This window comes from Acanthopagrus latus, chromosome 21 (genome assembly GCF_904848185.1).
Source record: "Acanthopagrus latus isolate v.2019 chromosome 21, fAcaLat1.1, whole genome shotgun sequence".
Classification (NCBI taxonomy): domain Eukaryota; kingdom Metazoa; phylum Chordata; class Actinopteri; order Spariformes; family Sparidae; genus Acanthopagrus; species Acanthopagrus latus.
The window spans coordinates 816,824-830,744 of record NC_051059.1 but is presented as its reverse complement, the minus strand read 5'-3'; the positions used below and the strand labels follow the sequence as shown (position 1 = coordinate 830,744).

The 13,921-nt window shown below is 41.3% G+C and overlaps 1 protein-coding gene across 2 annotated transcripts in view; it reads left to right on the top strand.

Moving 5' to 3' along the window:
- The window catches only part of ca8 (carbonic anhydrase VIII), a 36,528-nt gene extending 22,823 nt beyond the window's left edge, over nucleotides 1-13,705 (top strand). The window contains exons 8-10 of one of the 2 annotated variants that reach the window (XM_037084830.1): nucleotides 2,760-2,954; nucleotides 5,578-7,502; nucleotides 13,689-13,705. In XM_037084830.1, the coding sequence (XP_036940725.1) occupies nucleotides 2,760-2,894 (135 nt within the window). In that variant the 3' untranslated portion in view covers nucleotides 2,895-2,954; nucleotides 5,578-7,502; nucleotides 13,689-13,705. Of the gene's footprint in view, nucleotides 1-2,759; nucleotides 2,955-5,577; nucleotides 7,624-13,688 lie in introns of those variants that run through there. The other variant, XM_037084829.1, reaches the window with a different exon arrangement.
- The last annotated feature ends 216 nt before the right edge of the window (nucleotides 13,706-13,921 follow it).

The following is a 13,921-nucleotide window of genomic DNA, read 5'->3' as shown; positions in this document are numbered from 1 at the left end:
GGTAGGTAGAATGCAGGAGGCATTGCAATTTATCAACCACATCAACCTGAGAAATCACAGCAATCCACAACACATTGTTTAAAGTGAAACCACGTGGATGTCCCACTTATGACTTACAGATTCCCCTCCCTCACCTGTAACCTACTCCGTCCCCATACTATGCAAACTACAAAATAGGCCTATGTATCCATACATACATAAATACATATAACAAAAATATTTACACCATACTTAATTCGCTGCTTAGCGAGACACTCCCCCGGGGTCTGAGCTTCAGATGCCGTCCAAGTGGCTTCGCTGGACAGTAAGGACAGAGTTTGGCTGGGCGTTGGTGTCACGCGTGGCGGCAGAAAGAACACACAAGGAGCAGTGGCAGCTACTGCACTCTCCTACAGTCCCTGCCCTGACGTTCTACAGGGGGCAGCATCCCTCCCCTCCTAGCACACGAACAACTAACCCCCTGCTCTATCTGTCTTCATCGCCGGCAGTCCTAAATGGCTGCAAACAACACCCTCCCTCCCAAAAGAGTGCTGAGCCGCAGCAGTTAGATGCTCTCTCAATGCTCCTCTGCCCAGTCTTTTGTCTCCTTCCGAACCTGAATAGTATGATGGCACTAGTCTATATACTGTTATAGCTCCCTCCTCACTGAGACATCCTCCCCGTCTGGCTATTTTTATACATAAAAGAAGTGACCTTCAAGACAACAGAGGAGAACAGATGTTAGCTTTTTAATGTCATGGCTTTATTTTGAAAACTGGATTCCATGCTCCAAAATGTCACCCATTTATTGGGCTTAAGTATATATACCAAGAATGTTTTCTGTTTAAAGGAATGCTAAAATGGAAAGAAACATATGCCTCTTTAAATAAAAGAATTAAATAAAATAATTATCTAATTCAAACCATTTTTAGGGAAACTTATATAGTAATTAACAAGAACGAAACAAAAAATCATAGAAAGGTCAGAAAAATGTTCTTCAGACCCAGTTATTACTTCCAGGTGAGGAAACAATGGATCAGAGCAGGATTTTTCGTAGGAAGTCCAACACTATGACCCCCCCTATCAGACAAACCTGAGATAACTGTGATCCCAGGTTCCCATCCATCTACCTCCTCTTAACCTGGGGGCTTACAGGAAGCATTATGTTGCTTGGATTATGTTGGATTTAGTCCCCTCTTCTCATTTCTCAGTTTGTACAACCTCTGTTCCTTTCCTCGCCTCCTCTCGTCTCGTTGAAACTACATGTATGTGTATCATGTCTGTATGCTCAGCAATTAGCTACTTAATTGCCTCCAGTAGGTGTTTGTCAATGCATCTGCTGTAACTGCTGACCAAATTCATGAATGAACCAAACCAGCGAGTCACACAATAATTACAATGCTTTCCTGTTGAGTTTGGAGCACTGGATGCACATGTCTCTGGATTCACCTGAGGCAGTGTTATTGCCTCACCTGTTTGTCATTCTGTATATCACCCTCATCACACACCTCACAGTATGAAATCCTCAGAAGAAGAGGAGTCAAGAAACTCAGAGCTGTGTTTCTAGCAGTTGATGGAAAATAATTAGAAGAGGCTGATGTTTGGAAAGCAGGTCACAGAAGAAGTAATACAACACCATAAGTACAATCAAACATCACAAACAGTTGAAACTATATGCAGCAAATATTACCATATTTGATTTATCAGTAAGTACTGTGGGAGCCTGTCGTTGTGTGTGTGCGTCAGCCACAGTCCCACTGCTGATGAAAAAGCAGTTCCTGCTCACCTAGAATACACGCCTGTAAAATCAGGCTATTGTTGATCACTATGGACCAAGGTCTTATAGCAGTCAGTGACAGCCAGTGCAATAGTGTGTGTGCACGGTGCATATGTTCATGCAGAACGGTGTGTGTATCATTGAACAGCTGCTATGCCTACACATTTTGCACTTTGACATTGGATAATAAATCCTCCTTTTGTAAACCAATAGCAGGATAGCACAGGAACTGCTGTCATGTTCCTTTTGGACGATGGAAGCAGCCGCTCTGCGGTGCATGTGTGTCACAGTGAAAGCATCTGCAGCTGCAACATTTCTCATGAACGGGAAGTCAGATTTTGGATCATCTCTGTCACAGTTCGGACCTTAACATTTTGGTGTGAGCAGGAGACAACAACAGTGTCTGTGAGATGTTGTTTCTTGCAGGTGAGCAGATGTCTAAACGGAAACAGAATCTATTTGTTCAGCCATCTGACATGCTTTCTTCAGGATCTTTCTCTGAGGTTAGGGACTCTACATAGGCTCCAGTCTTCTAATCCCTCCCCAGTCTGGTTGTTTTTACTCAGCACTGACCGTGTCTAACAGCAAATACAACCCTGAGCTTAGAGCAAATATTTGAAGTCATATGGAATGCTTGAAGCATCCCGTGTGTCTGCAGAAGGCCAAAAGCAGTCAGTTCTACCTACATGCTGTTCCTACCTACCTACCTACCTACCTACCTACCTACCTGCCTGCCTACTTATCTACGTAGCATAAACTGTGCCTTAAATGAGCCATCAGGACCTCCATAAAGTTGTGATGTCACAAGTATACACCACCCTCAGAAACACGATGGTTAATGCCTGCAGGTGTGTGCTCTGAACGCATTTTCTAGAATCATCCAAAACAAAAGTATCAGCCTGAGAAGGCAGATAAAAGGGGCCCTTAAAATTTGACCATATTGTTAAAAGTTGTTATGTGTACCTAACCTTTAAAATATTGTTTCTGTCTTCCGTCCCTGTAGATTGAGGAGTTTCGGCGGCTGCGGTCCCATGTCAAAGGGGCGGAGCTTCAAGAAGGGAATGATGGGTTGTTGGGGGACAACTTCCGTCCCACCCAACCGCTCAGTGACCGGATGGTTCGTGCCGCCTTCCAGTGACCCTCACTGAACACTGCCAACTCAGACAAATTACAGGACCTTCAGATACAAGTATAGAAGGTAACAGTATTACAATTGGCTATCCACCACCCACATACAGTACACCACATGTAGCTGGGGTAGCTGGGAGCTGCATAAACGTGAGGAAAAATCTCATAAGAAAATTGATGCATAAATGATGATAAGCGGACTATGATAAGTTGAATTTATTCTCTGTATCTTTAGTTAGTTCAGCACATTTCCTCACAATGAACTGACTGTTAATGGAAGTAGGCATGCTATCCCTCAGGTCTTCTCTTCTGAAACTTCAGTGTAATGGATCAAGCCCTGGAAGAACTAACCCAGTTCAGTTACTAATCTGAGAATAGCCTATATACAGTATGTAGTGTATGAAGGGATCCCAGATTTAGCTCAGCAGCACTGCGGCAGAGGAACATGGCAGAACATTTGGAGCTCAGAGTGGACGAGGACGATAAAAAAAGACAGAAGAGACTTTTCCACTGAAGGTCCACTTTGAACAAATGAGGACACAGAGGCTCTGAATTTGGGGATTATTATATTTTTGTGTTTATTTCTACCTGTAAGCATATAAAGATGATGTTAAGATGTTTTCCTGCAACTTATCTTCATAACAAATGATTCTTCTCACAGTGTGATGCTTTCACATCAACATCCGTCGGCCTTGGCTCACAACACAATGTGAGGATTAGGAGGAGCACAGCCTCTTACATGCAGTAATGCTCTATTTTAACCATAGTGTAGCACCAGTAGACATATATCTCATACTTTACGTCTGTATCACTCCAGGGATGTTTAAATGCACAGTATGTCATTTCCTCTCAATCCAACATGACATAGCGAGGTAGCATGGGATCACAGGGGGCAGTATTTGTATTAGAGTGGCCACGCAGTCCTAGTTTTTCAAGAGTCTTGATCACACAATGACAAATGCAGTTGTTTAGCTGTCTGGTTTTATTTTCAATGAGTCGTGCCCATCTCACATTTATACAAATTTACACAAATACATTTTAAAACCAACTAAAATAGACCATTTACTCTTTACAGAGCAGCAGCCATCAGAGATCTTCATGGAGAGCCAGTGGAGAGTTTATATAACGCTGTGATAGCCAGTGAAGGTCTGAGCTAGCATCATTGTATTCCATATACAAGGAACAGATAGATAAGTGTAACAGGAGGCTTGTGGAAGAGGGAAAACAATGTGAGGAGGCAGATAAAGGTGTACTGTGGGGATGAGTGCTGAGAATGTCAGGGATGAAAGAGGAGGAGACAGAGGGAGTGCAGAGAAAAAGGAGGGAAGGAACCTAGGGCAATTGTTCGCAGTCTAAACAGAGACTGATCTGGTCCCAGCAGCACAAACCCACCTGAGACATGACGTAGAGAAGAGAGGCTGATGGATGAAGGTCACGCACAAAAGTGTAAAGATGACATGTTGTGTAAAAATCAAGTGCTGTTAGGACATTCTCACCTTTTCTCTTTTGTTCACATGCCTGCCAGAACATATAGAAACCAAACCAGGGCGACCTGCTGCCTGCGTTAATCTGCTGTCATCGGCATATATGTGAATATGAAAATACAACCAGCTCTTGTCAGATGAAAAGAGCAAACGTTGTGGATATTAAGATCATTCAAGCCCACAATCACAATGCTAATATGCAGATGCTGAGTAGGCATAATGTCACCACATTAGCTTAGTGTGTTAGCATGCTAACATATATCAATTAGCAATAAACTCAGTACAGTTGAGGCTGATGAGAATGCCTTTTGATTCACTGGTATTTATTCATGAACTGATGTATTGGACAAATTAAGATTTTGACCTGATGATGGTGATGATCTAACTTAATTGCAATTTATCCTGTCCATGACTTTCCTGGGGAGGTCACTTTGGAGGTTACTCGGGAGATGATTATGGATGGTACTGTACTTCTGGTGCTTGCCAGAACTAGCATAAGAAACAAAGAATTGCAATGATACAGTGGCCTTCAAGGTTTGAGATGCATAAGCTAAGGAGGCTGGGATATAATAACATTGTTAGTAGTTTTAACTCAGTGAAGTCACTAACCTACAGTACATGTTCATGAGTGAATGATAACAATCAGGATGAATGTTCTGTTACCAAAATGTCAATCAGTGACATGACATGCTGGAAGCCACGCACATAATTTGTATCATGGAGGCTGGAAAAGGATGAATTGTTGTAGCATGTGTGATCAACTGACAGATCAACATTTTATCCATCCACAGAAGCAAACAGTATGTTTTTCTGTACAAACAGTGGACATCCTCTGATGGAGCTGGTCCCAGTTCATATGTGTGTAATTGATTCATCATTCATACCGTATTTTTATTTCACATCAACACACTGGCTGACACATTTGAGACCGAGGCAGATTTCTCATGTCAAACAAATGGTTGTTTTAACCATTATATATGGTTGTACATGGTTATAACCTGCAGATGGAAATATTATCGACTTTACTCTCTCTTCTCCAAAGAAACACTTAGTAGTCTGATGGAGCTGGACAAGCTCTAAAATTTATCAGAGGAGCACTGAAAGCTCTCTCTCTTCTCTCAGTGATTCCCTCACAAGTTTTATTCAGTGATAGAGAACATCTGGTTTCTCTTTTCTTTGAATCTGATTCATATTTCTCTCTCGTCACAGGAGAGGAGAAAGAAGAGGTGTGAAAACAGGAATGGAGAAGGCGGGAGAAAGGGAAAGTTGATGTGGTTGTAGAACAGCTGCAGACTGAAGGTGGACAAAGAAACTATTGATCTCACACCCTAACTGTGTGCTCCTGTGTGTACGTGTTTCTGTGTGTGTGTGTGTGTGTGTGTGTGTGTGTGTGTGTGTGTGCAAAGGTGTGTCCTGTTCTGCAGAACCTCTCTATCCCCATGTCATTCTTACTGAATACTTGTATGTAAGTGTTTCAGCCTCCCTGTGCCTGTATGCATACTATAGGTATATCTCCAAAATCACTGTACTAATGTGTCTGCCTGTGTGTGTGTGTGTGTGTGTGTGTGTGTGTGTGTGTGTGTGTGTGTGAGAGAGAGAAAGAGAGAGAGAGTTTGTGTCCTGATCAGATGATATGAGTCTTTACAACCAGCCTGTCAAAACTAACATGAGCCACAGATGTACCTGCACACACACACACATTCGCGAGCACACACACACACACACACACACACACACACACACACACACACACACACACACACACACACACACACACACACACACACACACACACACGCACACACACACACACACACACACAGGCAGACACATTATGTTCAAACACCAGAGGCTGGTCATGTAGAATGAATGCACACACATTACAAACTGTTATTCTAACATAATATTTGTTCTCTATGGACCCTGGAGGTGACACAGGTGTGTCTTTGAGCTTGGTATAATTTGCCCAAACACCATTTGTGAAAACAAAAGCAGTCACAGGCCTATTATCATGGATCACAAGGTGCCAACTACACATCAGGAGCAATTTTGGGGCTCAGTATCTTGCTCAAGGATACTTCTACATGCAACGCAGCTCCGCCCCAGGGGAGCCAGGACTCAAGAACAAGTGACTTTTATTATATATTTTGATGATCCACGATGAGCTATTATCCATGATGATGAACGAGTTGTCAAAGTACCAGTAGTTTGGTTATAATTAATGTATGAAATAACGTTGCAACAGTGACTTCTGCCAATCAGGACAAACAATTACCAATAAATGCAGGTTATAGGATCCTATCCATGGGAAAGTTGTGACAGAGAACCTACATTTACTAAAATACCTTCAGGTTTACCCCCAGGCCTCCGTAATTTCTGAATTATGTGACTTTGAAAATAATGTCAACATTAAGGGAAATATTTTCAACAGAACCATCTTCATTTGGATGAATCCAAGCTGTAAAAATGTTAAATTTAGCACATTTTCTTTTTTCTGGGCTGTTTCTGGGAACAAACAAGAAAAATCCTGCTCAGCAGAGTCATGAGGTTTGATGGTTTAAATCCGCTCAGAACCATCCATGCTTCGTGGTTGTTATTTTGTTTATTTGATCATATTCTGTGTCATAATTTATTATCAGTCATTCATTTCCATTCTGACATTGCTGCAATGCTAGAGGCGCCTGAGACTGCAACATATTTGCGTTGTCATGGCTAGCTTTATCACCCTGTTCAGACCTGGCTGTACCATCTGTCCTGACAGGGCCAATCACAAGTGGACAACTTCCTCCTTCTTAATGGTTGTTGGGACTTCTTCCTCTATAGTCATGGCTCTCTCGTACTATGTTGCCTTTTAACATGACGTGGTTGTGGCAAGAATAAGTACATATTTCTGTTTACGCTGAAAATGTCAACTGATTAGGCAGTCCTATAATGTAGCTCCCATGTAGTTCAAACCCTGGATATGGTCCTGTTACTATTTGTATCATTAATAGTGTTAGTATCCCTGTCTGCACTGTCTGCGTCAGTACAGGTTTGGTGTCAGTGTATACATAATGTTTAATGTAGATGACTTGTGTTCTATTAGCAGCTTTCTCTCTCTCTCTCTCTGTGTGTGTGTGTGTGTGTGTGTGTGTGTGCAGTCTTGTGGTACCGTGTCTGACAAGCTGACATAAACTGTGAAAACTGATGACTGTTATTGTAAAGCAACGAAAGACTTCAACACTGATTCAATAAAATGCGGAACTGAAACGCTGAGTGTTTTCCAACTTCTTCACTTTACCATGAGAAACAGCAGAGTGTTTCTCATGCGCACTAACTCTGTTGTTTTTAAAGATAAGTCTGCTGATATTCTACATTTAATTTTGATATAAAAGACCAAACCAACAATGAACGGACCTGACTGGGTGAGCTGTTCCTTCATCAGCACACTGTAGATTATTTTACTCAGTCCTATATACATCGTCCTGCTGGCCTGATCATCCACTCCTGAAAGTAGTCCCTCCAGTATACACAGTGTACTCTGTGTTCACTGTTTCTGAAACTTTTGTGAAAAAATACAGTGTCCAGCTGAAATGATTGATCTGTGAGCTGTTTGTTGATATATATTTACATCTCTAGGACACAGTATGCTTGGGGCCAAGCACAGGACAGGGAAATAAGACTGTTGAGAGATGAGCTATTCCATTGTTGTTTTGGTCTTTTTATTAAATTACTTGACAAAAACAAAGGATACAGTTCAGCATCAGTGTTATCCTTTGAGTCCATACATATTATATGGATTAGCTGATTGAATACCTGTGCTGTTCAGTCAGCTGTGTCTGACAAAGTAAATCAAACAGACCACAGGCTTGTTCAAATATTTGAGGCTAATTTCTAGTAGATGAAGCAGGGTGTGGTTGTTCGGTGTCAGGACGACACCGGCTGGTGTTTACTCTGTTTAATCTGCTGGGATAAAGCTGTCACTTCAGTACAAGTCAAGTCGATTTTATCTGTTAAGCTCAGAAATACAAATGACCATTTGACTTTACAAGTCTGTACAGCATCTGAAACCCTCTATTCTTAGACTGTCACCTGTGCTCGGTTTGCTTGAAAAGAGGATTCAGGAGTCAAACAGACAGTTCTCTGTGTCACAAACTATTTTTAATTGATGTGACGGAGCTGTGCTCACAGGAGATCTGGTATAGTTTAATGAACAGAATTACTGCTCTCATACATGATGTCCGTCATGCGTGTCAGGAGAATGGCCATGGTTCTGTGCGTTTTGTGGGGCTCTTCCCCAGTCTGCTTTCCTTCCGCACCGGCACTCCATCTCCCTCAGCCCAGTCCTGTTCCTAGTGTTTTCCCACTTATTACCCTCACCTGTGTTTCTCTGCTATACTTGACTTTATCCCTGCAGACAGTCTTTTTTTTAACAGGGGAAATTTTGAAAATTGGGCTGTTAAAGATGCAATTTCAACGTAGCTTGAGAAGGAAAGGAAGGCCAATTGTTGGGGTCCTCATCATCATATATTGATTATTATCACCCATTGCTCTTCCTGCCTGCCATCTCCTGGGTCCACTTCCCTGCTCAGGCTTGACAATTACTGTGTCTGTGGTTATATAGTAAAAAATAAAGTCTAACGCAAATAACGTAGTATGTGATATAAATGCGGTATATGTAATACTAAGCCATATTATATTCTAACAATATGTAAGCAACATTATAACAATGTAGAAATACAGTATTGTTATATATTGATATACGTAAAATAATTCAATTCAATTAGAACAGTATTTGGCATTGATATGAGTGTGTAATAAAATAAGCTATATTAATATGTTTTGTCACAGTGAATGATTCTCTTAAATGGACCCAGATGACGCCACAGCCTGACTGATAATTATTTAACTCTGCTGCCCTCTACTGTTGGACTGTCGCATCACAACATTAAACACACACACACACACACACACACACACACACACACACACACACACACACACACACCGAAGCCTGGCTTTAGACTCCCAGCTCCCCTCTGACAGTTAGCGGACTTGTAATCAGGGCACAGAGTAAAGGGCAAGGCACAAAGGGGTTGTATAATAATCTCTTGATTAATCATAGATGTATTTTGGGTCGTAACATGAATTAAAGCAAGACTAACTGAAATGAAGAGGATCATAGCCGATGAGGAAGATCTGAGGTATTGACACTTCACCTGACAAGAGAGGTTTGGTGTGGTCCTTAAAATTAGTATTTTGCTTCAGTAATTGTTTATCCCCATTAAGTGGCCAATGTGTTTTGAAAGTAATTTATATTTGTAGGTCTTAGTACAGCACACCACAGAGGGGCAGTGATAAGATGACAGGCCAAAGGATGCGACTGGGCATGTTCTCGAGGGCCTTGTCTCTGTGCCTTGCTCCACTCTGTTAACAGAGGGCAACAGAAGCTAACGTAGGTTTAGAAATGGAGTCTGACACAACAGAGAAGCTCCACAGAGCACCTTTAAGTTTATACTGTGCTTTCATGATGCATATTATAAAATAAAGAAATGTACAATAAATTTTCAGTTTGGAACACACAAGAAAAAGTTGGTGGCTGAAACCCTCAGAACCCTCAGGAAAGGTCAAGTGACCATGCTGTCTCTGTGTAGGAATGTTCCGGGAAGTGTATGAGGCTGGGTTTTACCATGGGACGCTGTAAAGTACAAGCCATCATCAAGTGTTATTATATGAAATTAATTATTATATTTTATCATATATTGTTATTATTAATTGTAAGGTTTTTTCCTGTTACAAAGTGTCTCTGAGTTTTTGATTTGATGGATAACTATCAAAGATTTCCTGTTATTGTGCTGACATCAGCTCTGATGTGCGTTCCACTGTAATTTATCTCTTTTCTTGAACTCTGTCTGCAACACATGGGGACTTCCACCCTTATGTACCATATTTGCAGGCATTAACAGTGATGTTGTGGTCAGTGTTATCTGCGGAAATAGTCTCTGCTATGGTTATCTCAGCCTTCATTGTCACAGAAATGCAAAGGTGTACATCCTGTCTGGGACTTCATATCATCATCTCTGTCAGTCAGATGTACACTGACTCCAGACATCCTCAGTCAAGCGTGAGAGGTGAGCGACGGTGAAGATGAGAAAAGAATCATACATGTTGTTTCTGGCCATGATATTGTTGTACTGGACTCAAACTGAGGGTAAGATCCTGTTTTGTAAATTACTAACATTTCAGTTTTAGTAGTAGTATTTGTACATATCGTCATGTTATTATGGTAAAGTTATTATTATTGTTATTATATTGTTTAATTATTTGTTGTCCAAGCACCATAATGGTTAAAAATATTAAGTATGAATGTATAAAGAAAACATATTCATTAACACAAAAAAGTAAGAAGTGGATTTAAACCTCAAACCTGGGATGTGTTTAGAAGAACTCAGGATGCATCATGTACGAGTAACCCAGATAATTAAAAAATACAAACCAAATGCAGCATATTTAATAGTATAAAAATATTCACCAAATAAAAATGTCCATGTGCACATGGCTTTATTTTCAGTGGACTGATATTTGATCTGAGTGCACAAATGTGTATTGTGCCCAAAATGTAATTTGAATAGGTTCTTTTCTATGAATGTGTGCATTGTTTGATCTGTATTTGTGATACATATACTTGTGTTTTTACATGAAGTACCATCTCCATGGAAGCTTTTACAGGTGGTGTAAATATTTACATTGGAAAAATATCTATTAAATACAGAGTCAGACATTTAGAAATAATCCACCTGACTGATGTTAGTTATCAGTGGTCATTACTATGAAAAACTAAAACAAGTGCAGTTAATTGGAAATATTTATATCTATTACATTTTGACATATCACAGGTGTAAATAATATAATGAATAATGCTTGAATTCCATTTAGCTGCTTCAGTTTCGTCCTGTAATGACTTGTGAATAGAAGCGAAAACATCCTTTTATTAGGGCCTGAGCAGGTCTCGACCTGCGAGGTCCCTATTGTTTTTGTAGTGACCATTTTTTGTCCCTCGCATTTTTCACTGCCTGAACATCAACCCCAAAACTTACCAAATCAATTGTCATTCTCAATTTCCACCACTAGGTGGCACTATAATCACGGAAAGTGCGTTTTAGCTTATAACTCACATATACTTTGTCGCACATTCAAAAACCTTATATCCAGGCGTTCACTGAATTGTGCTGAATCTCATGGTATAGGCCCCGCCCATTTCCACCTGTGCAAAATGTTGGCAGATGACCACTAGTTGGCACTCTTTAAATTGAAGTATTTTATATCTCAACATCGGTTGGTCGATTAGGACAATCTTTGCCAATGCTCTCCTGAGGACAGCTGACAAAACTGTTACCAATCCGCCACTAGGTGGCGCTCTGGTGGCAGTCTAATTAAATATTTGGCACTGTGTCCACGCCGTAACTATTATGTCGATGAAATTCATAGGCGTAGCATAGACTGGCCCCTGTAACGCACACACACTAAAAATGACCAGCAGGTGATGCCAAATAACTCCCACATAATATGGCCTACATTGTCAAACCTTATATCTTCGTGTTCCCTAAATTCAGCAGATTGCTCAAACATGTAGAGGGTGTTGCCCTGAATACGTCTACGCGGCACACCCCGACGGCAGCATGCCCCGACGCCCATTCATTTAATTCTAATTCAATTTTATCAAACTGTTCTAATTCTATTTCATTTAAAGTTTTAGACTCTGCAGGGCCAGACTGGGAGAATAAAATATAAAATATGAAATAGACTGTCATTACCATGTAAAAAAAATAAAAAAATAAAAAAATAAAAGGTATATTATTAACACTATGGCAAATGGTCAATACAGTATATTCTGTATATATACAGCTATACATAAAAAGTCATGTCATGTAGAAAATCAACTGCCTCATTGGCACATATTTTTTTATGTGTAGCAACAAAGACAACTAAGTCCAAATCAAACAGTTAATCAGCTATGAGGGGACAGCCTTCAAATACACGTTCACACAACACATGCACACGCGCACACAAGTTAGTTTCCATAAACTATAGTTCTTACAGTAAGATAGTGTAGCCTATGTCTGGCCCTTGTATTCATATGCATAATAATGGAATGATTATATCCCATTTGTTGCACAAATAAATAATTTCAAAAACAGTAAATTAAAAAAAGTGGCTTGTAAATGAGTGATTTTAAAATGCCAATCCTTATTTTAATTTCAAGGCCAGGGCCTAGTAGGCTACATATTAACACTGTGTAAAGTGTACAGCCTCAAGGACCCCTGGGGGTCCCTGGACCTCATACTGACAAGAACCAGTGTTTTTTTTTAAAAAAATTTTTTTTACGTAACTTACTTGCAGACACGTCTTTTTTTAATGGCACCATGGCTGGGGGGCTTAATAAATCGGTCAATTTGAGGCATTTGGCCGCGTCATCCTCCAGCGCCTTTCTCTCTCTCTCCCTCTCGGCACCGCCTTTTCTCTCTTTTTTTTCTCGGGTTGGGGTCCATCAGCGAATCATCGAAGCCTCGTGTCCTCTCCGGTCCGCTCACTACACACACAGACACACACACACACACACACACACACACACACACACACACACACCGCAGCAGGTACCTGACACACGTCACACACCCCTTCCTCCACACACTGTCTGTGTTGATACGTCTGTTGGGTCGGGTGTTATTGGAAACGAACCAATCGTCTTGTCCTCCTCACATGCTACTGGCCTGAGTGGCCTCTGATTGGCCTGGCCTGCCTCTCTGACGTAGCCGCGACGCCGGCTGACCGGCAGCCTGTTAGAAAAAAAAAAAAGAAAAAAAAAAACCAGAAGACACACCCTGTCCATCTGTTGCCAACCTGGCTGTGTCTGACCACTACTGAGTATTTTGTAACATCACCAGTCTTAACCAAGATAAGGCCCCAGTGAGAACACTGGGAGGCTCTATAACTTCTGAAGTGGCTGCAAATTTCATGGGGATTTTACAGAGCACTCCTGCTGAAATTGTCTGGGTTTTCATCCTATTTTATGTTTTATGTTTTTAAGGTTTAACTCCAGAGTTTCCCCAGGGGGGTCCTCCACACTGGGAGCTGTGTCTGGGCTGCTGCTGCTGGGGGTGCTGTCCTTGGGTCCCTTCGGCCCGGCCAGCTGTTGTCTGTCAGGGTCGGGGGCCCGGGCACTGGTGCCCCCCGTGGCCCAGCCTGTGACTCCTCCCAGTGTGGACGGCCCCAAAGGTGGCGCTTCCTCCATCCTCAGTGCCTTGCCATGTCTCCCTATTGCCAGTAGTAAGAGTGTGCAGGTGTGTGTGTGTGTGTGAGTATGTATATGTATGTAGTATGGAGGGTGGGAGGGAGGGGCTTTCTTTATTCTTTATTATTGTTCTATCTTTCTTGTGTAAAGCACTTTGTGCTGCACGCGCGTGTATGAAAAGTGCTCTATAAATAAAATTGATTTGATTTGATTTGATTTGATGAACTCTGACAGTAGATGACAGAGGAGAGAGCGCAATTTTAATTATTATTATTATATATA